This window comes from Bactrocera tryoni, chromosome 5, assembly GCF_016617805.1.
Source record: "Bactrocera tryoni isolate S06 chromosome 5, CSIRO_BtryS06_freeze2, whole genome shotgun sequence".
NCBI lineage: Eukaryota > Metazoa > Arthropoda > Insecta > Diptera > Tephritidae > Bactrocera > Bactrocera tryoni.
This window is the reverse complement of record NC_052503.1, coordinates 38,294,931-38,322,041: the sequence shown is the minus strand read 5'-3', so window position 1 is coordinate 38,322,041 and position 27,111 is coordinate 38,294,931. Positions and strand designations below refer to the sequence as shown.

The 27,111-nt window shown below is 38.0% G+C and overlaps 2 protein-coding genes across 2 annotated transcripts in view; both read right to left on the bottom strand.

Moving 5' to 3' along the window:
- LOC120777154 (gustatory receptor for sugar taste 64b-like) overlaps positions 1-9,198 on the bottom strand; it is a 17,498-nt gene extending 8,300 nt beyond the window's left edge. The window contains exons 1-7 of the mRNA XM_040108299.1: positions 9,098-9,198; positions 8,938-9,014; positions 8,538-8,612; positions 5,098-5,289; positions 4,816-5,010; positions 4,463-4,737; positions 4,169-4,301 (exon numbers count right to left, since the gene is read on the bottom strand). Coding sequence (XP_039964233.1) covers positions 4,169-4,301; positions 4,463-4,737; positions 4,816-5,010; positions 5,098-5,289; positions 8,538-8,612; positions 8,938-9,014; positions 9,098-9,198 — 1,048 coding nt within the window. The remainder of the gene's footprint in view (positions 1-4,168; positions 4,302-4,462; positions 4,738-4,815; positions 5,011-5,097; positions 5,290-8,537; positions 8,613-8,937; positions 9,015-9,097) is intronic.
- A 7,262-nt stretch (positions 9,199-16,460) lies between these two features.
- LOC120777153 (gustatory receptor for sugar taste 64c-like) lies at positions 16,461-24,327 on the bottom strand. The gene is made up of 9 exons (XM_040108298.1): positions 24,246-24,327; positions 23,916-24,110; positions 23,581-23,781; positions 23,362-23,522; positions 22,263-22,385; positions 21,943-22,097; positions 19,681-19,843; positions 19,426-19,515; positions 16,461-16,602 (listed from the first exon to the last, which is right to left on the bottom strand). The coding sequence occupies exons 1-9, from the start codon at positions 24,325-24,327 to the stop codon at positions 16,507-16,509; spliced, it is 1,266 nt and encodes a 421-aa protein (XP_039964232.1). The 3' UTR covers positions 16,461-16,506.
- Positions 24,328-27,111: the final 2,784 nt, after the last annotated feature.

Genomic DNA, 27,111 nt, shown 5'->3' with positions numbered 1-27,111 from the left:
CGATATTAGAACATTGTAGTTGATATCTTCTTCCTTTTTATTCCACATGGACGTAATTACGTACACGTAGACAGTTCTTTATCTTGATCAATACCATGTCATCGACTTTATGTATAAATAACCATATTTTACCTGTATATATCCAGAAAACAAGGATATCTCCGACAGCCATCTTACATTTTTATAGCCGACTTTTTTCAGATCATTGATCTCTGTCTGGCCGACCAGTTAGAATTTATAAAACTGCCAAATTTATCACCCATAAGTAAGATACGATGTTATAGACTTTCGTGCATATGACTTCAAAAGAATCGCTATTCTCAACGTTCTGATTTGAGTGATTTATATTCAATGTCTTATTCAAATGATGACATATGTCTCTAAATGATCAATTTAAAGCTATCTATATGGAATTCCAAATGTGATTGCTAATCACAGGTTTTAATAACGGGTAATCCAAGTAGAGATACTTTTTCCAATAGTATTTTTTGACAGATCACGCGTGAGTCGTATCAAGCTCTCATATTATTTTTGTTCAGGATTGTTTGACATCTCTTCAATCCAAGGAGTCTTAAAAAGTTCCAAGAATATCCGACGTTTACTAGCAAAATTTTGATCAGCTCGATCGATGAGGCCCATTTCCGGCTAAATGGGCGTATAAACGAGCAGAATTGACGAATTTAGGACGAAGAGCAACCTGAAAAGACTCAAGAGCTGCCATTTCATCCAGAAAAAAACAACGGTTTGGTGTAGTTTGTGACCCAGTGGAATCATCGGTTTATATTTCTTCAAAAATGATGCGGCTGAGAACGTAACCGTCAATGGCGACCGCTATTGCACCATGATAACTGACTATTTGAAGCTCGCGACATTTGGTTTCAACAAGACGGCGCCACTTCCCACACATCACATCAGTCAATGGATTTATTGAGAGAACACTTCGGTGAGCAGACAATTTTACGTTTTTGGCTGATCGATTGGCCACAAAGATTGTGTGATATCACGCCGCTAAACTTTTTTCTGTGGGGATATGTAAATTCTAAAGTCTATGGGATAGTCCCCTCTTCGATTCAGGCCTTGGAGCAAAACATCACGCGCTTCATTCGCTAGTTAACATTCGAAATCCTCAAATGACTTATCGAAAATTGAACTCAACGATTGGAGCATCTGAGACACAGCCAAAATGCGATAGAATGTTCTTTCGAATGATAATAAACACTACCAATTAAATATTAAGTTTCTGTGTTTTTTCTTTGAAAAGGTAGGGGACCTCGAAATGGATCACCTTTTTATATTGCTTTCACATCAAATGAACAGTATAACATACATATGCAAATAAATACAAACATTCATACGTTTTACTTACCGTAAGCACAAGACCACGGGTAAGATGAAAGAATTTCATGCCTGACAACGCAACAACATCTGTGGTCACTTCTTCCGAGAAGCGTTTAAGCTGCCAGCATATGTGGAAGTAAGTGGCACCGCAACGTGAGTATGGGTATTCCGCAATAGAAATTGAGAAAATAAAATAATAAATACGTATCAATGTTGTTATGTACATATATATGAATATTTTTCAATAGGCTATATCAAAGCCAGAACCTCATTTTTGTAATAAACCTATGCAAATTTCTTTTAGCTACTAAATACATGAAGTTAGTAAAAGAAACTTCTTCAGCAATACTAAACATAAAATAGGAGAGTGACTGAAACGAAAGGGATAATACAAGTTGATTTTTGTCTCCGGGAGTATTCTTTTAAATAAATAGCTTTATCCTTTCTAAATTCACTTTAAGATTATTGCTCAATATAAATTCTGCATTTTGTTATACCCGTAGTATTCGTAAAACATTAACTCACTCATTCTGGAGTTTTTTAAGACGACACATTTGTCAGATGACGTAGACGTAGTTGAGAAATGATCTCTACATACTCCGGGAGGTGGTTTCGCTCCAAGCAGGTGACTGCAGGGATGACCTTAACAGAAATTGCTTGGAGAGGAGACATCAAGAGACATCCTGTCGTAGTCCGGAATGCAGTGGTCTGACATGTTTGTAGCTTCTTTGTCTGCCTCTCACTATTTGAAAACCGGCCGGCCGATTGTCATGTATGTTGTCAACAACAAGCAGTAATCGTGTGAGTCGGATTCTTAATGCCGTCGACTGCGATATAAAGGTCGTGTTTGTACTCATTCGTCCAGTTTGTGAATTAGGTCGTTGTGGATATAGTGGGAGAGAAGAAGCAAGAAAGGCCGAAGTGATATCCGTTTACGTTTGAGCACATGTCATCGATTACATTGCCCGATTATCAATTCCCACAACATCCGGTTCTATGTTAACGGAATTGACCGAAGGGCTGTACTTTCAGAGATCTAACCCCGTTTAGATCTGGATCACTGGAGCAACGCCTTGCCGAAAGGTTGCTCCGTATCCTCCTGGCTTGTGCTGGCATTGAGGATTTCTTCTGCTGCGTCTGCACCAAAAGGCTCCATTCAAACTCCATCTCAGTAAGATGTAATACATGCCTTAGCATGGAGCCATCTTAAGACCTGCTCAAGTCTTAAGGCACACAGGGAGTGTACCACGAGTTACGTGGCTCCATGCTGCCAACACACTACTGCGACCTTAGCCTCTACGGCTGTGCAGTCTCCACCTAGTTCGCGCACTGCGCCGCCACTCCACCATAATGGCCAACAGAGAACCTTTACAGTCTACAGGAGCTCAAATAGGCAAGATAACTCGCATTATGACCAATCTCCAACTAATGATCCGACAGCTGTTAAATATATACACTCGTTTTTTGACCGTTAAGACTAACTAAAACCCAAGATTGAATGAGATGTACATTCACCTCATCCACGTTCCATAATATTTAATTGCTCATGTACGAACCCAAGCTTTATGCCATAATATAAGCGATTTGCAAACGAATTAAACAGCGAGCACTTACCTCACGGCACCAGGACACACTTGGCACACTCCGAAATACTACCAGCGGCCGTTTTGATTCATCATTAATTTCAGCACTATATAACGACAACATTAAGGTGCGCATCAAGAGGAAGCCCAAAGAGAACCAAAAGTACATTGTATGTGAAAAAGATGGCTTCTTTCTAAAAAGAAAATTAAATACTGTTATAAGTTAAGACTTTTGACCAGAAAACGTGGCCAGCAACGGAACTTGTACTAAAGAAAACAGTAGAAGTTAAAACGCTAAGGAGAGTATTATAGTTTTGTTCATATAACGTTTTTTTGTAAGTCCTAAAACTAAAAGAGTGATATATAGGGTTATATATACCAAAGTGATCAGGGTGACGAGTAGAGTCGAAATCCGGATGTCTGTCTGTCCGTCTGTCCGTCCGTCCGTGCAAGCTGTAACTTGAGTAAAAATTGAGATATCATGATGAAACTTGGTACACGTATTTCTTGGCTCCATAAGAAGGTTAAGTTTGAAGATGGGCACAAAATGGTGAAAACCGAAAACCTATAAAGTGTCATAACTAAGCCATAAATAAAGATATTAAAGAGAAATTTTGCACAAAGGATCGCATTGGCGAGGGGCATATTTGGACGTAATTTGTTTGGAAAAGTGGGCGTGGCCCCGCGCCCTGCTAAGTTTTTTGTACATATCTCGAAAACTACTAAAGCTATGTCAACCAAACTCTATAGAGTCGTTTCCTTCAGGCATTTCCATATACAGTTCAAAAATGGAAGAAATCGGATAATAGCCACGCCCACCTCCCATACAAAGGTTATGTTGAAAATCACTAAAAGTGCGTTAACCGACAAACATAAAACGTCAGAAACACTAAATTTTACGGGAGAAATGGCAGAAGGAAGCTGCATCCAGGCTTTTTTTAAATTGAAAATGGGCGTGGCGTCGCCCACTTATGGACCAAAAACCATATCTCAGGAACTACTGATATAATTAATATTACAGCAAAATACTTGTTTATCATCAATAAATCTTTTTATGTTTGGTATCCAACGCCGTTAGAGCATATAATCACTGAAATTTTAATATTATCACAAGCGGTCTAGGAACTTGTAACCAATCCTCCATCAAACCGAGTTAAATAAATTAGATTTTCGAAAGTTTATATACTATACATTAAATACAAAAGAGTATGTTTGCAAACCTTACTGTAGACTCTCAAGAATTTTACCACAGATGAAAAACAAGTTATTAGAGAAACACAGCAGTGTGATTATCGAAATCGTATCATCAGTTGCTTCACATAATTTACACAAATTACGGTAGTTTATGCGATTTTCAATCCAGAATTTCTCGCTCGTTGGCTGAAAAGAAATGAGCGAGCCGCCGTTAATATTTTCTTAATAAGTATATCAAACCTAGACAACACACAAATGAAGAATATAGTATAAGATGTGCTCGAACGAGTGTGAAAACTAAAACATTTAATAACAACAAAAAGAGCAACAAATAATGGTCAGCTTACCCGCTTAGCTACGCGCAACATATGCTCGTTAAGTTGGCGGAAACGTGCAGAGAGCGCCACGCTCACTGCCATCACGAATATGTCATTGAAATTCCATGCGAACGTCGATAACACATTCAACACTTTGCCGAAGATGCCCGCCCAATCGGTGTAATCAAAGAAGTAGAAATACTGCGACCAGTTGGTATATAGAAAACTCCGGATAGGGTGCCCTGGTATTGTGGGACACCCATTCACATAATAGATAATGCCCAACATGCTAAGCAAGTGTTCCACTGCACAGCGAAAGTGAAATAATGAAATGAAAGCAATCGCTTAACACTCTCGCGGAGGTAGCTGCAGATTACACTCACCCATGGAGCACATAGTCGCCACCAAAGTGATCATTTTTATGCGATGGGCCAATGCTGCTCTCTGCATTTCCGTTTTCAGCGGCGGCAACTTGGACTCAATACTCTCCCACTGCACCATTAACGCCGGCCACTTGCGGGCCAATTGAAAAAATGCCATTGCTATTAGAAATATTGAAACATAAAAGACGATCGCTTCTGCAAACAAAAACAAAGCAAAAATTTATATATTAATATATAAACTAAGGGCTTTATAAGAAATTAACGTTTATGCTGTGAACTTACCCACTGTATCGAAGTTAAATCTTTCGCGAAAAGCAAAGGCGATGGTGCACAGGCTGGCCGGTCCAAGGCAAAAAATCACCAGCATTGCGTAGCATGTGCGCACAGATTTCCACGAAAAATACACCTCCGAAGCAGTTTTCGATAATATGCCACAAACAGGCATCAAGGCGAAGAACTGAGCTAGCAGCAAAACTGAGAAAAAACTTAGATTTGAAAACGAAACTTCAAATTTCGCAACACATGGGATGACCTTATCGAGACCACATATGTGTTAGTTGATCTATGTTAGGTTAGGTTAGATATGATGGCTAATCCAGAGATTACACTTGGACTACTATGTGCAGTCCTTTGTGAAGCCATAAAAATTGAACTCATTCCTACATTCCCACCAGTTCGGCGATATATCTGAAAGTGTGCTCCCAAGTGTTTAAGCCTCGATCTCGCATTTGCGGGAAAATTTAAAAGCAAGTGCTGAGATGTTTCGATCTCTCTTCTACCTTGCAGTTCCTTAGAGCATGGACGCCGAGAGAGCATTTGAAGTTAGAACCCGCACATCTAATTAGAGGCTAGCCTTACCAAGGGCAAAGCGATAACTGGCTCACTTACCATCGATCTGGGACCAAAAGGATCTTGCGACAGAACCGATGGTAGCCCAGCCCTAGTCAAGTTTCCACAAAAGTCAACTAGTCCAGTAGTAGGACACACGATAAGAGGAATACGAATACCTCACGAATATTAAAGGTATTGGACCGAAGTCTAAACATACGGTTAAGTACTGTAATTTACCATCAGCTTTAAGACGAGTTAAACTTCCAGTGAACAACTTCCTATTCCAAAAGCACCAGAACCTTGGAGTTTCAATGAAGAACTAGAATCGACTAGCTCTTCAAGTGATGTTATAGAAACCGCAAAGGCAATCCTTTATTTGATTTACCAGGATGTTCAACAGTGCCGCATCTATTTTCACAGGATGAACTTAATGACTTAGTTCGAGATCTAAGCCTTCCGAACTTTAGTATCCAGACTAAAAGGTTGGAACGTTCTCCAAAGTGATGTAAATATTACTTTTTACAGAAGGATCTTGCGACAGAACAGGTGGTAGCCCAGCACTAGTCAAGTTTCCGCGAAACTCAACTAATCCAGTAGTAGAACACACGAGGAGAGGAGTGCGCCGATCCGTTTCCATTCTACTGATAACGGGGCGAGAGTGCCTTTCCTTATCAGCTTGTCAGCTTTACAGTTGACTGTGATTGTTTCACCAAGGCTGAATGCACGGCAAGTGAGCTCAAGGCTCTGCTATCAGAGTTTTTCTGAGGGAAAATGCACTCCGGAGAAATAAATCTAGTCATTATCTTAGGGATATGGGGATAGATGAACAAATTTATTAATATTTAACACTAAAAAAAATTTCGCACATCTTAACCTATATAAGGTATATAAATTCCAAATAATCACTGTCTTCATTTGGTAAGCTACTGAGAAGCCGATTCCACTTGCGAAAATTACGTTACAGAGGTCTCCCATTATTCCCGGCATTGGAGCATTCGAGAGAACTGTTATTCGCAAGGTCTTTGAACCGTCCGCGTGAGTGATAAATATCGACGAAGAAGGAACCACGAACTGTATGAGCTCTACAGCGACATGAAAGTTAAATGCATAAAAATCCAAAAGCACCCAAAATTCATTCAAATCTAAAACGAATACGCTGATTAGGCTATAACACCCGCATGGAAAATGATACCTCAGCGAAAAATGGATATTAATTCGATGTCCAATGATGGATTACGAAAGCAAGAGCGTCCACGCAACCAATAAAAGGACCAAGGTAAATAGCAACCTGTCAGCTCTTGGGACATACAAATGGCGCATCCTCGCAAAGGATAGAGGCAACTGGCAAAGTTTTGTATTCTGACCTATGGTTTTAGGGCCAAAGAAAAAGAAGAAGTATATGAAAAAGTTTGGTTGTGGTTTAATTTCAATAATTTTTAAACCTTGCAACAAGAATGTTCATATAATATTACTTGTATGTATAAATTGGGTTGAATGCGGTCGAGCCATTGCTGAGGGATAAAGTATAAGTTGTCAGATTGACCATCAAGAGAGCTTAAGGTCAGTCATAATATAACACTTACACCAACGATTCTTCTAGTCCACGAAACACTTTTCATAAGCACTTTTTGAGATGGCTTTCAACACCTTCAACGAATTTTGTTTTATATCTTCGATTGACTGAAACCGGGTTCCACGTAGCGGCAATTTCAGTTTTGGGTGAAGGAAAACGTCACATCTAGCCAAATCTGGTGGTTGATCAATGGCATTCATTGCTTTATTGGCCGATAAGCGCAGTGCGGTCGTAAGCTCTCAACATCTGTGCCGCAAGAAAAGCATAAGCGCATTGAGCAACGATGGATGTGCTATACGTTTTAAGCGCTGTAGGGGAATAAAAAATTCAATATCTTTGGAATGAACTGAATGAACAAACATTTTTTGCAGATTATGAAAGGTGAATTTTTTGCGTGTTGTGTCACATTCAGTTTTTTCAGCGTGAAGAACATATGAAAAATTTCAACTGTTTAACAAAAAGTTATGTAAAATATTATTATTTAAACAAATAGATCGTGAAAAATATCTATAATATAACACGAATATTTTTCTTTGACTTCAGAAAATTTCATTGATTTATTGCCAATAGTTTAAGACCAAATAATTTTACAATTTTACCCTGCTCTAAATTTCAACCTTCAATAACACTGGCCTACACTCATTTTGGTGCCTAAGATTTCATACCTGATTTTGGATGTATTTTGTGAGTTGGTACGAGTACGACGAAGTCACATTTTCCATACCTGCTCTTGTTCATAAGAAATAAGAAAAAACATTTAGTAGCTGGAATGTGGTCTATACATACTCCCTACTATACCGACTACTGATGCGCACAGAGCTGCACCAAACCAAAAAAATTTTTTTGTAGGGCAGTGTAATTGGTTTATTCACATAAATTGCTAGAAGCCAATATTTGAAACGGCGGACCTCATGCAGGACAGTACCATACAAGCTTACATTACTTAGTGTATGCCAGTGCGTATGACTGATTTTTTTTGTAGGCCAGTGTGACTATAAGAAAAAAACAGAATTTTGACGAAATATTTACTTATATCACTGGGTATGCGTCTGGTACCGCTCCTAATGAACTACTAATTTTCAAAATCGGTGATTTTACGAAATTTCCATGGATGAGTTGACGTGGTTTGACCCATCTAAATTTTACCAAAATCGTTTTAGTAGTTTAGGAGTCCAACGCGGTCAAACAGCGGGACACATTCTTTTTATATATAAAGATATACATATGTGAATAAAGTCTATGTGTATTGATTTACGTATAAAATATTAATTTTGTTATAATGTAAATCGAATGGGTTTTTTCTCTACATAAAACTTACCTGGGCCAATGGCCTCCAAAAAACTGCCCGAATGTTCATAATCTTTTTTTGTACCACGCCGAAATAAATTTCGTACTGCAAGCAAAAAAAATGGTATGAAATAAAAATTGGCTGACATTTTTAAATGCTGCAACATGACAATTCTGTCACTCTAATGAAAATATTTTATGAATATTGGCACAAACTGTTAATTTATTCGCTGCAATTGTGTACCTATGCTGGTATATTCAGATATGCAAGTGTATTCACTGGCATTTAGTATTAAAAGTGAATTTTCACGAAAAACAGTTGATACTAAGGTTATATACAAAATAAGAAATAACTAAATGCGCGAAATGTTAAAAACATGTTGTTGATAAAAGTGAAATAATTTTACTTTTTTATTTGAATTCAAGCTCACCTCGCACCATGCCAATCTGTCTTTTACGCTGTTTTGCCGATTTTGGCTTAGCACTCCATTCTTTCAGTTCAAGCAAACTGCATTGAGAAATAAGTAAGCAAAAATGATAATACCGGCATGAAATATGAAATATAATCGCGCGTTAAAGATCACTGCCTACCCGCTGCCCACTTTGCGACTACGCTGCCACACTTTGATATTCTGTAAGCGCACTTGCTGACGTTGCAGCCAATTTTTCGTGACGTTTGCCGCCACCTTCATGTCGAATTGCAAATTTTCAACGTTTAATTAAAGATTTACGCGCGTGGGCACTTGATGATTTCTGCCGGCGAATAAATATGTGCGCGCCTACACATATGCAACAATCCGTTGCCGAATTTCATTCACTACTGACTGCGTGTGAAAAAGCGCTTTACTCGCCGGGACACGGGCATTTACAACATTGTTGCAAATTAAATATTTAAGCTGACATGTGACGACGCCCACTCTTCGCTGCGACGCATATTCAAATGCAATTACAAAACGCTGTTGTTGTACCTGCAGGCAATAAGGCTGCACTTAATAGCTTTGTTATTTTTAACAGCAGAAACTCGTTAAGATACGGAATTATAAACATTATGCGACAATTTCTTTGTAAAAAATTGCAACAATTTTCGATTTATTTAGTGAAAATTTATTACATTGAAACGGTTAAAATAATTTACCAGATATTTTTATACTCTTGCAACTTGTTGCTACAAAGTATAATAGTTTTGTTCACTTAACGGTTGTACGTATCACCTAAAACTAAGCGAAATATATATGTACATATAGGGTTATATACTGAATGTCTATATAAATGATCAGGATGATGAGAAAAGTTAAAATCCGGGTGACTGTCTGTCTTGATGAAACTTGGTATGCAGTTTCCTCAGGACAAAAAAATTTGCGAGTTCGTAGATGGGTGGATCACTGCACACAAAACGCCATAAACCGAAAACTTATGAAGTGAACTTATGAAAAAGTGGGTATGTCCACCTCTTCTAATAAGTTTAATACACATATCTCCTAAACCGCTAAAGCTAAAAGAACCAAATTGGCAGGCGCAAATATTATGAGAACTTCTTTCGAAAATAGATCAAATCGGAAGATAACCACGCTCACCCCCCACAAAACTGTACTGTTAAAAACTACTAAAAGCGCAATAAATCAATAACTAATTACGCCAGAGACATACAAATATACAACGAGATGATAAGAAAGGGCTTTATGGGAGCCGGTGGGAAAATTTAACGGTGGGCACCGCCTACTTCATGGTGAAATCACATAAACCGGGGCTCGACTGACCGATTTCGATTATATTTAGTACGAAGTATTCTCATGATCCTATGTCACAGTGTAAAAATGGATGACATCGGACTACAACCACACCTACTTCTCATGTAACACAATTAATTCACAATAATCAATAAATTCGATTTGATTACTTCACTTTCCTGTACAAGTGATTAATATAACGGGTTAAAAATTTGCGCTAATAATTCCTTTAGAGTATGCCATCTTATGACCAAAAATTTCCCAAAACCAAACAAAATTGTTCAAGCCCCTGGTTGCCGAATATGTGGACCCCAGTATCTATAGTTGACATTGGGCAAAAATATCGGTCAATGTGTAAGATATACATACAATTGAAATTCAGAGAGAATCCTTTCCAAACGATAGTAGTTATGGGTATCAAAAATGAGTTGAATCGGGTCGATACATCTCTGAGTCCCCTTATATATAAGGATTTTCGAGCTTCCAGGTGACTTTGTGCTGGATATATCGGCCAATATTTGAATTATCTCAATGAAAAGTACAGAACATGTCTTGCTCATAACATTATAACTTTGTGCTTAAAATAGATCAAATTGTGCGTAAGCTTGATCTAGTCCCCATAAAACAAGTATCAGGATTTTCGAACAACCGATTGACTTAACTCCATGTTAATGGTCATTGTAATTAAGGTACCTTAATGAATTAGAAGATGTTGTTGCCAACGACGTTTGGTTCCAACAATTTTACTACTTGCCTTATAGCCAACGAAACAATGAATTTATTGAAAGAAACTTTTGCTGACCCCGTTATCTCTCGTCGTGGGTCTATGGTGTGGCCTCCAATACTGTGCAGTTTAACGCCGCTCGAAAATTTGTGGTGCTTTTATGTGAAGTCACGTGTTTATGCAGATAATCCCGAGACGATTGACGCTTTAGAAGTGAATATTCAGCCCTTTATTGCTGACTTACTATCCCAATTGCTGCCAGTTCTAAAATTGGACATCTCGTCTGGAATTTATTCGAGCTTGACTCGACAGTCACTTATACGTAATCAATTTAAAACATAATGGCAGTAAAGACATCTAAATAAAATAAATTATGGACTCATTTGATTTCTTTAAGTTGACTAGTCTTCTCCTACAATTATATAGTTTGTGCCCTAAATGGATAAATGTGGCTCAGTACTTCCCTAAACCTCTATATTCTGCTTATAGGTTAAAATGTGAAATAATTGAATCATGATGTACCAGAATTCCCAATCGATGACGATGGAGCGGACGTTCCATTGCTCGACCATGAAGAAGTTCGAAAAGCAATTACCCGCCGAGGTGTTCAAATATGAAGGCAAAAAACTGATATTTACCATGGATCATCTTCTTTGTAGAATATAGTCGAACGAAAGCATGCCCAACGATTGGAATTTAAGTGTGCTCTGCCCAATCCACAAACAGGGAGACCCCACAATCTCTGCCAACTACCGTGAGATAAGCCTCCTCAACATCGCACCTACGCTACTGTTGACAGTCATAACTTCGAAGTCGTACATAATTTCGTCTATCTTGAAACCAGTATTAACACCAACAACAACGTTAGACTCGAACGCAGAATAACTCTTGCCAACAAGTACTACTTCGGACTGAGTAGGCAATTGAAGAATAAAGCCATCTCTCGGCGAACAAAGACCAATTTCTACATGTGATGAGTCGGCGTTATGAGTTTTCAAGAGAAAGGTTCTGCGCAGGATTTATGATATGATTTATTTTATACGAGATACATAACGGCATTGACATAATATGAATATGAAGACCTCCACTTCGTTAGAAAGACCAGGAGGAAGGCACGACATTAGTCCGAATTGTCCGACGTGTCAAGAGTGCTTTGAAAACCCTGAGCATATATTATTTTATTATCCTCGCTTTTTAAGTACAAGGGAAAAACTTAAAACTACACTCAGTAGCAGTTTAACGGTAGCAAATTTGACGACACTCATGTGTTAGTCCACTGAGAAGTGGAAAGCTGTCAGCCTCATTCATGACAAAACTAAGACATAAGTATAGTATAGAGCAGAGTAGGCGTTCGTCAGTCCGATCGATAGAGAAGACTTAAATGTCTTATCGCTCCCACGAAGTAACATTCAATCAGTTGGTTCCGTGGAAGAAACTGGAGTTGCGAGTAGGTAAGATTTAGCGGATTAAAGTTTCGCACTCCGGCTTTTGGCGCTTCCCCCTACTTAAAACAAAAACCAAAAAAAAGGTGGAGAAGGACCTGGCTACACTTAGAAGATCCAAACAGCGAAAAGGACGAACGACTGAATATTATTACTATTACTGATTGCTGTAATTTTAGGGTCGTACAAAGGTTAACGAGTTAGATATCACAGAAAATTATAAAGGTAAATACTTGATACTTGACAGTTAGATAATGTAGATTGTTGACAACCTAATATTTATGATATATATGCATTCAATCAGTCAGTGAAAAGCCATTCTAGTTAAATGCTTTACTACTTCTGGTTTCAGGCTTCTAAACAGCCGATTAAGTAATCGGTTTGAGAGCTAAGCTTTCTGAGGGCAGTAATACTGATCTATACTTAAACTCTTCGGAGATTGCTTGACTTTTCTTTCGCTGATTGCATCGTGATATTTCCTAATAAACTAATATAATTTTTAGCAAAAAAATTTAGTTACCCGTACATTCATATTCAATTTTGACAACACTATATGGCTTTCTGTTTCTTGAATGACACCCACTAAATCATCCATTTATTTGTGTACGATATATACATGTGAAAATTCATATTACCTGGCTTAACAGTTATTTTGGGCTAAGCTCAAATAATAATTATTATGACATTCTTTTTCTTAGGAAAGAAACTTAAAACAATCGTCATCAGCAGCTCCCCAAACCGCTGCGTGTTCGCTTGCTGACATTGCATATTAATAAATAAATTTAGCAAGGTCTGCATCGTCAGCTAACTGTCAAGAAGGTGTTTTAAATGCTAATTGACATCAAGAAATATTCTTTAAAATAGACCTTGTTCACACACTATGCTCTATGCCACTAACTTGATGTTGCTACAACCAATCTCATTCGAATGAAAAACCATTTTGAATCTGTACGCACCTGCCAGGGAATAACCGGCGACGATATGTCAAAATATGTACTTATCCGCTTTAGAAAGCCATATCCAAACTATGAGGAAACTGATAAATATTTATGGTATATCCATAAAGATGACGCATCACATTTCTCAATCAATAAAAAACCCTAAGAAATTCTTGGACCCACCGTTTGGATTGAAAACTGGAACATTCGAAAATTATGTAAATGTAAGTAAAAACATATTTTCGCTTAGGCATAGACATACCGTAATTCTGTAGTGATACACGCAAAAATATGCTGTAGACAGCAACACAAAAAAGATGAATATGAAAAAAATGTTAAATTAAAGAACAAGGTACATTGTTATCAGATTAAAGTGACGCAACAGCGTGGGTCGCAGCAAGTGCGCACTGTTTCTGAAATGACATTTTTGTCACCCATATTGCCGTCAACGTAGCCGGGAGCTGTGGCCGACCATAAATGTCAACGCGACAGACGCGCACACAGAATTTATTGGCATAAATAGAAAATCCACAACAGCATCCACATCGCGCGCCGTCGTCGGGCGCAGCGAAGGGAACCAGCCAGTGTAAGGAAGCCACGAGCAGCGATAACGCGGCGAATATTGTTTGATAGCATCAATTGTCGGTGCACAACAATGGCACCCTTGCGACGACTCGTAGCGCCACGTCGAGCTTTGATAAAGGCAATTTAATGTGCCAAAAATTTCTCCATGAAGCAGGGGAGAAAGAATGCTTAAAATGTCTGCCTTAATTTTGGTTTAAGGCGGGAAATTGCATAAATTGCTCTTTGTTTCTAATCAAATTTAAAAATTTCTCTCTCACTGCCAAGCGTTTAAATCGCATAACAAACTGAGTTGCTGCCACATTACGATTTAGATACCAGCGAGAGACTTTGTGCCATGTATTAATGTTGAATTATTCTCAACAATTTTCAAATTATGCTTTTCCCTTGTTATGAAGGTATGTAGATGGTCATTAAAGTTAGCTTGACACTGCTACTTTTTTAAAGAAAAACCGCAGAAATTCTAAATTTAATGGAGAATGATAATAACATTCAAACGATTATTCTTTGACTTTTATTTTATGAAGATTATCTCTTTTGGGGTGTTGACCGCGGCTGCGTCTCAGATAATCAATTGAAGTAGGAATTATTCCCACAGACTTTAGACTTTACATACTCGTATCGCCACAGAGAAAACGTGTAACCGAGTGTTCCACAATCACGTTCTTGATGGACCATACGTAGACATATTAAAATGAAATCGTACAAAATACAACTTGTGCAAGAACTGAAGCCGCCCAACCTTCCTAAGCAACATCGATTCGCTTTATCAGCTCTTTGAAATACCTCAATCTGAGTTGCTGCGTACAGCGCGGAATCGACTCTCCACGGTCTGCTATATTTGGTTCACTGCGTGCTAGACGTGGTCTATTCGGTCGAATATTATCCTATAATGAATGCTGGGTCTCAAGATGGTATCTTTACCTGGATCACCCTTTATATTTGCTATATAGGCATTAATTGTGGATAATTAGGAGTTTAAGTTCTGGAGTATCCAGAACGAAGTTGCGCAAGGATCGCGCTAAATTCTCGGGCAACTCGAGCTCATAGTTCTATGGGTGGCAGTTTAACAGAAAGTACGCTATATTGACTAGGTTGGAGCCAGTGAAAGCATTAAAGGCTTAATCTGTGAATAGCGGTCACTGCTTGACTTAAGTGTGTTTCGATTGTAGTCTAATCGGCGTAGTGTTCAATGACCTTGGCATAATCTATGAACTACCTCTTGACACTTCTAGTGCGCCGCTCCGCTTCAAGCAGACGTCGGCAGTGACTGCATTGTGTTCCTTATCAGGAAGAACTTTATAACCGTTCTACAAGAGATATCAGAGGGTATCTTGTGGTGGTACGGAGTGCAGTACATCTGAAGCTTCTATGTCTACGTTTCATTACGTCCAGGCGACTATATCAGTACTGCGGGAGTGTTGCCCACAACGTTACTTTTCCTTGTGTTACCGGCCAGCGACTTATTGCGAGCCTATGCTTTGGCAATAATCGCCTTCATATGCGAAGTGAAGGAACACAGGCTGTCCATATTAGGATTGTTTTCAGTCGGAATTTCAATGTCATCGCCTCTGATATTAAGATCCAGACTGTTCTCCTTCGTCCAGTTCGTGAATATAGGAATTTAGTGATGAGAACATCAGTCTCCTTGCAGAGAGCAAGCGCGAAAGGTCGGTGAGAATGTTGTTCACTTTCGAACACTTGTTTACTTTCTAACTTTTTAACTTTTAATCCCGCACTACCGTACAATTATCTCCATAAAATGTGGATGTTACAAGAGTTGCGAAATATTGAAGTTAAACAGTAGTGGAGAGATGAGTCCACCCTCCGAAACCCCCCGATTAATCCTTCATAACTTAGAGTTTTGTCCTCGAAATAGTACGGATGATTACGGACCGCTCAATAGTTCATAGTCTACTTCTTCCGTCCTAGAGATAGCGCAGATAGTTCGATGCCTTCTAGTAGCGTTGCATATTTGACTGTGTCGAAAGCATTGCATAAATTTAACGGGAGTTTATGGCGTAATCTGGGCGTTTATGGCGCAAAGAGCTATGGTTTGAGTGGAAGTCAAGAGTGAGAAGGATTCAAGTGCTTACACTACTGGTGAAAAGAGAGTTATCGAGATAAGATTGCCCTACGTTGGCGGGTTTCCCAGACTTTATTAGGGAATTGCTGTTCAAGATTTCCCAACGTTTTGAAACTAATTATATTGCAATCCCCAATAGGAGCACACAGCGCAATTTTTCAAAAATAAAAGTAGTGTGAGCCATAATTTCACAACTCAAATTTGTTACTGTCAAACAATATGCTTTGTTATACCACATGTATAATATATACTTACGTAACCGCTAACCACAAGTCAATAAATGAATGTAGCTATTTAAATTGCATTAATTCAACATAAATATTTATTTTTATTTGCCTATGAAAGACTAATATTCTTAAGTGAGTGCGAATGTGCTTTTCGTTTAAAAAATAATTTATCTTTACACACATTATTTAGGTGGTTTCCTTTAACATTGAATCTTTCAAAGTGCGCTATTCCATATTTAACAGTGTCGGCTCGCTTGTCTGCCTTTCTAAACGCTTAAACATTGCGTGATGTGCAAAAGTCTGTTACCACATCCTTATCCTCCACCTGATCGATTAGCACCAATTCGTACACAACAATAGTGCCAGCCATCTGATGAGTACAAGGGAATATATGTATGTATGTATATATATTCGATTTCAAACATCACTATATACATACATATATATTAATCATATACTATATTTACCAATCCAATGAAATAGCTTAAGACGGAGCTTGAATAATCAAATTTGGGATTTAAGTGATTGCATTTGGCGATGAAATATCTTAAAAGTCATATTTTAGCAAAAACCAAAGAAACTACGAACAAAATAAGGGAAAAATTGGTATCTCAGAACTAAATAATACATGAATGTACCCTCATACTGATATGATTCTAGTCTGCAGCTTTTTATCTTCACCCAAACAAAGATTCGAAGAATTTGGTGCACCGAAGCTATATATCACAAATTGAAAAATTTCAATACAAAATCTTAATTTCGATCAGTTTGTATGGTAGATATATGCTATAATGATCCGATTTGCATAATTTGTTCAAAAAATGTACCGTAATTTTGCACAAAAAAAGTTTTTCAAATAGGAGCATTATTTTGAACAATCAGTTTGTATGGTAGCTATATCTATGCATAATAGTCCAATGTCAGTTCCGACAAATGCTTGGGAGGAAAAGTACGTATGCAGAATTTCAGATGGATATCTTTAAGACTGAGGAACTAGTTTGTGCATATTCAGACCGAGGCACAGTGGAGCCAGGCGCGCAATTTTTGCGGATCAATTTACGGAAGGTTTATTTCAGTCACAGGTAGCTAAATTGACTCAGCGTATCATAAAGTTAATGTAGTATGTACTTCATATATATGTATATATTTTATAAGGTCTCCGACGCTTCCTTCTGGGTGCTATAAACTTTGTGGTAAATTTAATATGTATATTTAATTATATATATTGTGACAAAAAAGCGCACGCAAATTGCAACTAAATCCCCCTTTAAATGATATTTCAAAACAAACCTCGCTAAGTTGGTAGGACTGGCCTAAATTACTATGCCAAATATGAGGGCAAGCTGTCAACTAGTTTGTTTAGAGCTACTGCTTAGGTCCCTACAGCTCAATAGCTCGTTGCGATTTTTACAATGAATAACAATATCGAACAAAGAATTTGTCTCAAATTTTGTTTTTCTAACCAAATCATTGCGAATTTTGGAGCAGGCTTACGGTGATTATCGAAAACACAAGCCTACGAGTGGTACAAAGCCTTCAAAATTGGCCTAAAAATCGTTAAAGGCAGGATGACCTTCAACTTCTTCAACTCATGAAAATATTATCGTCAAAATAAAATCGTCAGGTAAGTGCTAAAGAGATGGCAAGAGAGCTCGGCATATCTTGCGAGTCCGTTCGAATGATTTTCATGGATATTTTTGGTATGAAACGCGTTCTTTCTCGACTTGTCCCAATAACGCTGATTTTTTTTTTTTTTCAAAAATAGTACCATAAACAGATCTCTGTGGCTTGACCGTACGAATTCCGATCCCGCATTCATGGAGAGCATTATAGCTGCCGATGAGACAAGGGTTTAAGAGTTTGACAAGCAATTATCGGAATGGAACCCGTTTTCAGTCGCTCGAAGAGATGAAACAAAATTCGCTGAAAGAGCTGAACTCGATCCTAAAAAGTGCTTATGAAAAATGTTTCGAGGACTGGAAAAACTGTTGGCATAGTGGGAAATCAATAGTAATATAGTAATTATATCTATATATTTGGATATTATTATAATAGGCATATGGTAAGTAAATCAAAGTCTAGACCGATTTCTTTCGTAATCTCGAATCACTGTTGAACCGATCCGTTTCTAAAGCACACTATTACTGGTAATGAGAAGTGGATCAGCTAGGTAAGCAAAAAAGGTATTGATTGATTCGCGGTGAGCCATGATTGACGGTGAGGATGGATTTGCTAGGTTTTTGGCGGTATTTACAGAGAATCATTCACTATGAGCTGCTCTGCTACTCCCAATTTCTTAATTATGATCTTTGCTGCCAAAGAAAGAGACCGTTTGAAGTCGGCTACCCGGGAGCGGCCAGCTTTGGTCAATAGGATGGGAATTTTGCTTCACCAGGACAACGTCAGGCCTCTGGGAGCATGGTTCGAAGGCGAATTATTTTACCAGTAAAAAATTTACTTGGAGGATGGAGTCATGTGTAGAAGTTCATGCAAGTGAGGAGAATCCCTGATCGCCATTCACTTGGGAGTGGCCAGAAACGATTATTTTATATATGGCTCAAGGAGCTCAATACTTCCGGTCTTTAACCAAGTATCCTTTGGGTAGCCTGAGAACATCCGTTTGAAGGCGAGCTAAAGTGAGAAGGCGAAACATCCCCTCCGCAGGGTTGTGCGCTGGGTTTGGGACCCGCCACGTAAAAATCGCACCCAATGAAAACGAACAAGCATCGGATGAGTGACCCCCCTTTTGATGACGACCATGAGAAACAAATTAAGGACTATGATTTAAGGGCATGCACCTGGAATGTCCGGTCTCTTAACTGGGAAGGTGCCGCTACCCAGCTGGTCGAAACCAAACTCTATAAGTCACTCATAATTCTCGTCCTGCTATATGGTGCAGAGGCTTGGGCGATGACAACAACTGATGAGTCGACGTTGCGAGTTTTCGAGAAAAAAGTTCTGTGAAAGATTTATGGTCATTGACATAGTTCAGCGAATTAAAAGACAGGTTCTCACTTTTCACTTTCCTAAATGACTAGACCGTAAACATGTATTCTAGAAAAAATCTCAATTTTCACATGTCCCGCTCAAGCTATTTCACCGCATGGATAAGCATAGAAGTGCACAATATAATATCTATGCGTGTATTTCAGTGAATGGTTCATTGATTGTCTAAAAATGATGACTCACTTACCGCAAATATGAGGCGACGCGTCAGAAAGAAGAAACTCTTGCCACTAAAAGCAACCAAGTCGTGTACGATGATTTCGTTTAAACGTCTCAGCTAGAAAATAAGAACAATAGTTTTCCAAAGCTGTACAATGAATGTTGAAATAAATTCGTAATGTTTCGTACAAATAAATACTCGAAGGAAAAAAGTCTTGGCATGAGAACGCATACGTGGACAAGCGATTTTGTACGAATACGTATAAACACATATTTTACTCACTTCAAGGCACCAAAACTTCGTTGGGATCTCATACATAGTCGACATTATTTGCTTTGCCTCGTCATGCACCGCACCGGCTGACAGCATCATTGTTAAGATGCGCACCAACACGAAGAGCAATGAAAACCAAAAATAAAACTCTTTCATAAAGTTGTCTCGGTTGCTGTGTGGCAGAGGTAAGAAAGATAAAGCAGTAACAAAATTTGTGAGTCGCTGTGTCAGACAGTTGCAGGATATTTTTGTATTTATCATGAAATAAAAACAAATCGATCAATCAGCTGTTCAAGAAAATATATTCAATAAAGGACGAAAATAATATTGTTGAAAATATTTTAACATTTTAAAGCGTTTCTCATTGCATTCGCTTCTCTTACTCAACAGAAACTCTTATAACTAAATAAGATTTTACAATTTTGCTGCAATCAATAGACAGCGTAAAGTAATTTAAAACAAAATGTATTCTGTATTACTAAAGACTACACTATTATCTCTATGATGTTGCTGTCCCATATATTTTTGTCGTGGTACCTAGTGAGTATATCATAGATTTAATTATAGCCCAGAAATGTCTCTTTATTTCAAACTTAGGTATTTCCACAGACAAATTCCACTGATTCAAGCAGTGCTAATATTCGATCTCACGGATGTTCCAAGTAGAGGCACTTTTTCCAATGGTATTTCTTCGACAGATCATGCCTGAGTTGTGTCAAGTTGCCATGCTGTTTTTGTTTAGTATTGTTTGGCATTTTATCATGACAGGACTTACGCCTGAACAACGTTTACAAAACGTTCAACTTTATTGTGAAATTTCACGTTCTGTAAAAAATTTGTTACGCGCTACGCTCAACTTATGGTCAACATAATCGGCCTACTGAACGTACTATTCGCAACACCATCACCAATCTTCAGACCCATCATTCATTATTGGATAATATTCGCCCAAATTTTGTTCAGCGAAAAGATCTATTTCTCGCTCAATGGGTATGTAAACAAACATAATTGAGATTCAAGAGTTGCCATTTCATCCAACAAACAAACAAACAACCGTTTGGTGTGGTTTGTAGGTCGGTGGAATCATCGGTCCATATCTCTCCAAAATGTCGGTGAGAACGTAACCGTCAATGACGACCATTAACGCGCCATGTTAAACGACTATTTGAGGCCTGAAATTGAAGCTGGTGATCTCGACATTTGGTTTCAACAAGACGGCACCACTTCACACGCATCGCATCAATCAATGGATTTATTAAGAGAACACTTCGGTGAGCCGATAATTACACGTTTTGGGTCGGACGATTGGCCACCAAGATCATATGATATCACACCGTTAAACTTCTTCCTGTAGAGATATGTAAAGTCTATGCGGACAATCTCGCTTCCATTCAGACCTTACAGCAAAACATCATGCGTATCATTCGCCAGTTACCAGTCGATAAGCTCGAACGAGTCATCGAAAATTGGACTCAACGGATGGACCATCTGAGACGTAACCACGACCAATATTTGAAAGAGATAATTTTCAAAAAACAAATTCCAAAGAATGTTCTTTCAAATTAATAAACATTCACCATTAAATTTGAAGTTTTTTTATGTTTTTTCTTTAAAAAAGTCGGCGAACCCCGAAATGGATCACTCTTAATATGTATTGTTTGAGATACCATATACAAAGAACTTGGTTTGAGACACCAGACAAAAATAAATAAAACGCTTTGTTTTTTATTAGCAGAGAGGAATTGGTAAATTCTAAATTTTAGTTTAATAACTTTTCGTAGATTTATTCAAGCGTTTTCTTGGGAACTATAATTTAAAATTTTTGGTATAAGTTTTGACAATTTCTAGTCAAAGTAGTAGTGGCTGAAGAATATAATCGTGGTTTTAATGATATTTCATTCAAGCATTATTTCTGAAAACATTATTTCTTAATTTCAAGTTTTATGGCAATGATTTTGTATACAGATTAAGAATGCCCCACATATTTTCTATGACTGACCATTACTTGAATTTTGGTCTTTCCACTACTGTTTCACGCAATTTGAATATTTTATTACTGCGTGGCAGACCAATATCTAGCATATTAACGAGCTAAGAAAAAAATTAAATAAAAATAATAATTCTATTCTTATTTATCTCTTTGAAGATAGTGGCTTTTAAAGACTAAGAGTTCTACTATTAGTAATTCCTAACCATTGCTTTTTCTATTTGTAACTTTCAAAGGCAAAGTAAATCAAACAGTTACTACATATGTGACGGAATATAACTTACTTGAAGCTATGAAATATTTGCACGCATATAAAATAGAGATTATTGCAACAAGACACAAGTATCAAGGTTGACATTCCATCGTCGAAAAGACGCAGCAAATCTACTAGGCTCATGAAATCGTTACGCACCTCGTGCCAGAAGTCATCAGGCATTTGCTGAGGATTACAAAAAATTATTTAAAGCAATGAATATGCGTAAAGCAATGTAAAGCTGTGCAGATAATTATAAGTGAAAATAGCAACATCTATTGCAAATTTAAGTCAGGTTTGTGACAAAACCTGAGACTAACATATAGTTATGAAGCTTAGGATCTTATTTACCTTTTTCGCATGTCGCTTAATTCGCCAATGCATTTGTCGGAAACGTATCGCAAAGCAACGGAAGATCATGCTTAAGAATATATCTACATAGTTCCAAGCAAAGGTAGTCGATATGGTAATCCACTGAAAAGAAATATAGTTAATTTACTTCAAACAGCTGCCCACTGTTCAGCAATTCTCTCCGCGATATGTCTGAGTTATGCGCTCTCGCAAAATCATTTCATATCAAACAACAACTTAGATAATCTGTTCACTTTTTTGCTAAGATTAAGTTATCATTATATTTCTACATTTCTTTCAGACTTCTTTATTAATTCGAGAAAAGTGTACCTATCATACACTCAATAAACCTTTGATTTCACCTAGTTCAACTAAGCAGGATGCTACTACAAGAGATTCGCAATTATTTACGTCTTTTGAACTTAACCGGACATACCTCGAAAGCCTTTTTGAATTGTCAGGAACTTTCGGTGAAGATCATGCAGCAGCTCATTCGTCAGAACTGTCGATATCGGACAACTATAGAATATAGCTGCCATACAAATAGTATTTTTGAACTCAAGACCTTGTATGCAAAACTTTTTAATTTGACGAAGTTTCTTCACCAAATTCGGCACAGATTAGTACTTAATGGCACATAATAATATCCGAAAAAATTGTTCAAATCGATACTATAGTCAATAGGTGCCATACAAACTGACCGATCAAACTCAACCCCTTGTACGTTAAACTTTTTAATTAGACGAGTTATATACACCAAATTTGGCAGATACTATTACTGAAGGCATTGCTACCATCTCTGAAAAAATCGTTCACATCTAACAACTATAGAATATTATATACTATTAAACTCAAGTCCTTGTATGAAAAACTTTTTAATTTGATGAAGTTTCTTCACCAAATTCGGCACAGATTAGTACTTAGTCCCTTGCTATAATTTCCGAAGGGATTGTTCATTCCGGTCTACTATAGAATATAGCTGTCATACAAACTGGAAATAAGCACCTGTAAAGGGTATTATAACAACTGTACAGTCGAAGTTTACTTTTTGTTGTTTTTCTTAACAAGCACATCATTTACCTGAGTGGAAATCAATTACCTGCACCAATGGAATCAACCATGCGTGGTAGTTGAATATCGAAAAAATCTGCAAACGTTCGCGCATGTAATAATTTTTCCAAAAATCCACCGTTAAATTGCACTTCTTAATTTGAAAATCATTATTGAAAATTGCAGTTCCAATGTACACAGAGTGCTCCACTACGAAAGCCGAAATTCTTTCAAATGCAACAAAATGGATATTGGCAAAATTGCTTACTTGCTGCACCGAAAAGTAAAATAGCACCAAATTTACGAACATTATTAGTGAAGTTACGGGATTCTCCATTGGCATAGGATTTCTGTAGAAACACAGAAAGTTCACAGCGATACATATGCTTTATCAGATCTGGCCATTTTCGTGCGAGCTGCAAAAAGCTGCTGACGCTCACCGCCGATATGATGCTGAAGCTGAAAGGACCTGCAAGAAACATACATACCGATTATGGGGAAAAGTAAACGCCCTTGAGCGAGCAAGTACTCATGTAGACACAAGCACAGAAGCACAGGAGACTTGGGGCGTGCTGCTACCACAAATCTTCATTAATATTTTACCCACTGTGTACAGCTTCAGGCCGAACTCCATCACCACTTTCGTCGAGAGCACCACATCGATGAGTGAAAAGGCGATCATGATGAGGGAAAGGCATGATATGAGCGTGCACCAGCTGAAGTGAACGCGCTCCGCATACGATTTGCGGCACGCACCACTCACCGGCAACGTGGCCAACACTTGTGAGATCATCATAACTATGTAAATACACAAGAATCGAAATGTTACAAGACTTTTATAAAAAAATCAAAAATTGATAATATGCATTATGTGGATGCAATATGACGCACGCTGCGGTCGCCAGCTGCGTGTGGGAAGCTGCATGTACTTACATGGTCTCAAGGCATGATGCATGGTGTTAGTGTTCTGCGGTGATGGCTCGCTGCTCGCCGCCACTCGATTGCCCTTTGCCATATTCGCTGCTGCAAATATATATTCTTTCGACTCCCGCTGCTGCAAGGTACCGCTTGCAATAACTCAGAATACACGAATGCAGTACCACAGCTCAAGCGTTCGAATTTTTGCATATTCCACTTCACAGTTGCACTTTTATTTTCGATTCATTGCCACGTACTTAAGCATTAACAACAACAACATTAGCGTGCGAAGCGTGTTCATGTTGAAAATTGCAAACTAACGATTCTCCCTGATATCAATCAGCATAGCTGCGCGGAAAGTTAAATAGCAGTAACGAGAAAATAAAAGTTCAATGCCAAATGTGGCAAATACCTATGAGGGAGGGACTATGAGGGAAGGACCTTTCAGACTCCTTCGGCGATAGCATTTTTGCATTTGCTGTGATTGAATATTTGCTGTGATTGATGAATAACGTGGAAGCAGTTGAGTTGCACAAAGTCTCGTAAGAGAAAATGCTCTTAATTGGATTTTAAAAATTCAATTGCATGAAAAATTTCATCAAAAGGGCAAAGCATAATTTTTGAACTACATTTAACTATACAAGTATTTCGTAAACTTAAAGAAGTACACACATACATATATGTAGTACAATCCTACACAATAAAGCAGCACTTTATATAAACTTTAAATAATAAACTTCTAAGCTAAAAGATTCCGCCTTATATCAAAAGCTTTCCAGGAGTCCAATTACCGTAAGCTCTAGTTCTATGATTCCTAAAATATTGGCCTTCTATATATAAAAACTACTAAAAACGCTACGTGAAGAACCACATCAGAAACGCCGCATTTAATGACGGATGGTTGTTAGTCTAGTACATGGGCCTGATCAGATTTGAAGAAGAGACGCTTTGCCATAAGTTAAATGCAAATTTTCATGTAAACATCCTAAAATACTGCACCAATTTGACCAAAGTGCAGTTCAGAAATTTGAAAATCAGCGAAATCGGGTTATAATTTACATTTGCTGTATAGGTGGGTTTAAAAAATAACAGAAAAGAAAATATATTTATCCATTTGCCTATATTATTATTGTCGCCTTCCAATCGTCGAAACATTTCTTCAAACTTTATGGCACAGCCTTTCTTCAATCTTTTGAAACGACGGCCCTTTAACGATCTTTTTATTTTTTGAAGTGGGAAAAAGTCACCGGAAGCAATGTCTGGCGAACATGGAGGCTGGAGTATTGTTACAGCATTGCTTTGGTATCAAACCAGACATGGATGAGACATTTACAATAGTACTGGATTTATCCATATAAGGCAGCGCAATTAAAGTGCAATGGATTAAAACCAACTGGAAAGGGAAGATTTCTCCAGTCTACTGAACGGCAGTAAAAGTGTTACATCTGGAGATGACGAAACTGATTCCACAATCGTTGACGATGGAATAGATGTTCCATTGCCCGACTGTGATGAAGTTCGAATAGCAATTACCCACCTGAAGAAAAGCGAAGCAGCAGTAGCCGAAGTATTACCGGCCGAGCTATTTAAATGCGGTGACGAAGAGCTGAGAAGATGATTCTTTGTAAGATATGGTCGAACGAAAGCATACCCGATGATTGGCAACTTAGTGCGGTCTGCCCAAACCACAAAAAGGGGAACCCCAAATTCTGTGCCAATTATCGTGGGATAACTCTCTTTAATATTGTCAATAAGGTCTTATCGAGTGTAGTGTGTGAACTGACTGAAGCTCACCATCAGCAAACTGATTAGCCCTTATCAGTTTGTCTTTAAACCTGGAAAGTGTGTTGAATGTGCCAAATCTTGAAAAGTGAAACCGTGAAAGGAAGACCGACACACCACCTCTTCGTCAATTTTAAAGCTGCTTTTGACAGCACGAAAGATCCAGCTGCAGATCTGGAAGATAAGATTTTTTATAAGATATTTTTGGCGTTTGCCGATGATATTGATATCGACCTCTCTTAATATTTAAAGAAAGTGAAAGATATGGTGCTTGCAAATCATCAGCCAAGTGTTAGAAAGATAGGAAGAGAGCTCGACAATTCTTGCGAGTCCGTTAGAATGATTTTGCTGAATATTTTGGATATGAAACGTGTAAAGAGTACGATTGTGACCGAACTCAAAGAAAAAAACGCAATGAATACCATCCATAAACCACCGTATTCAGCAGATGTGACTCCGTGCGATTTTTTCTTGTTCTCCACACTTGTATTGCCGCTGTGTGGAACCCGTTTTCAGTCGATCGAAGAGACAAAGTGTTTTGAGGACTGGAAAAATAGTTGGCATAGTGTATTACATCTGATGGGGATAGCTTTGAAGGCAGCAAAATAAATATTGATGAAGAATTAAATATTCTGCCTTTCATTTAGAATTTCCGGGTACTTTTTTGTTACAATCTACATACCGTACATATCAATCAGGGACGTTCCTCAGGTAATGGTTATCTTTATAAAATTCCGAAAAAACTTTTGTCCGAACATCAGTACTTGAGTAACGTAATCAGTCCAGAACTGCTCCTAATCCCAATACACTCCATATATTAATTTTGTTCTTTGCTAGTAAAACGCCTATTATTGCGGCAATGTGAAGCTTGCAAGGGACTAACAATTCAATGGATCTTTAACGCTCCTGGGCCAGAAGACTTTCGTAACACCACAAGTGCTGGTTGCTGACCTACGCTTTCTAATCATGGTGCCGTCCAGAACTTTCGCACTTGGGAGATGACCCGAAATTTTCCTTGACCATCTCCATAAAAAGTTCCTCTCTCTATTTCTTACTTGTTAATAATTTATTTGTTTTGAATTCGCTTAAAACAAGCCTT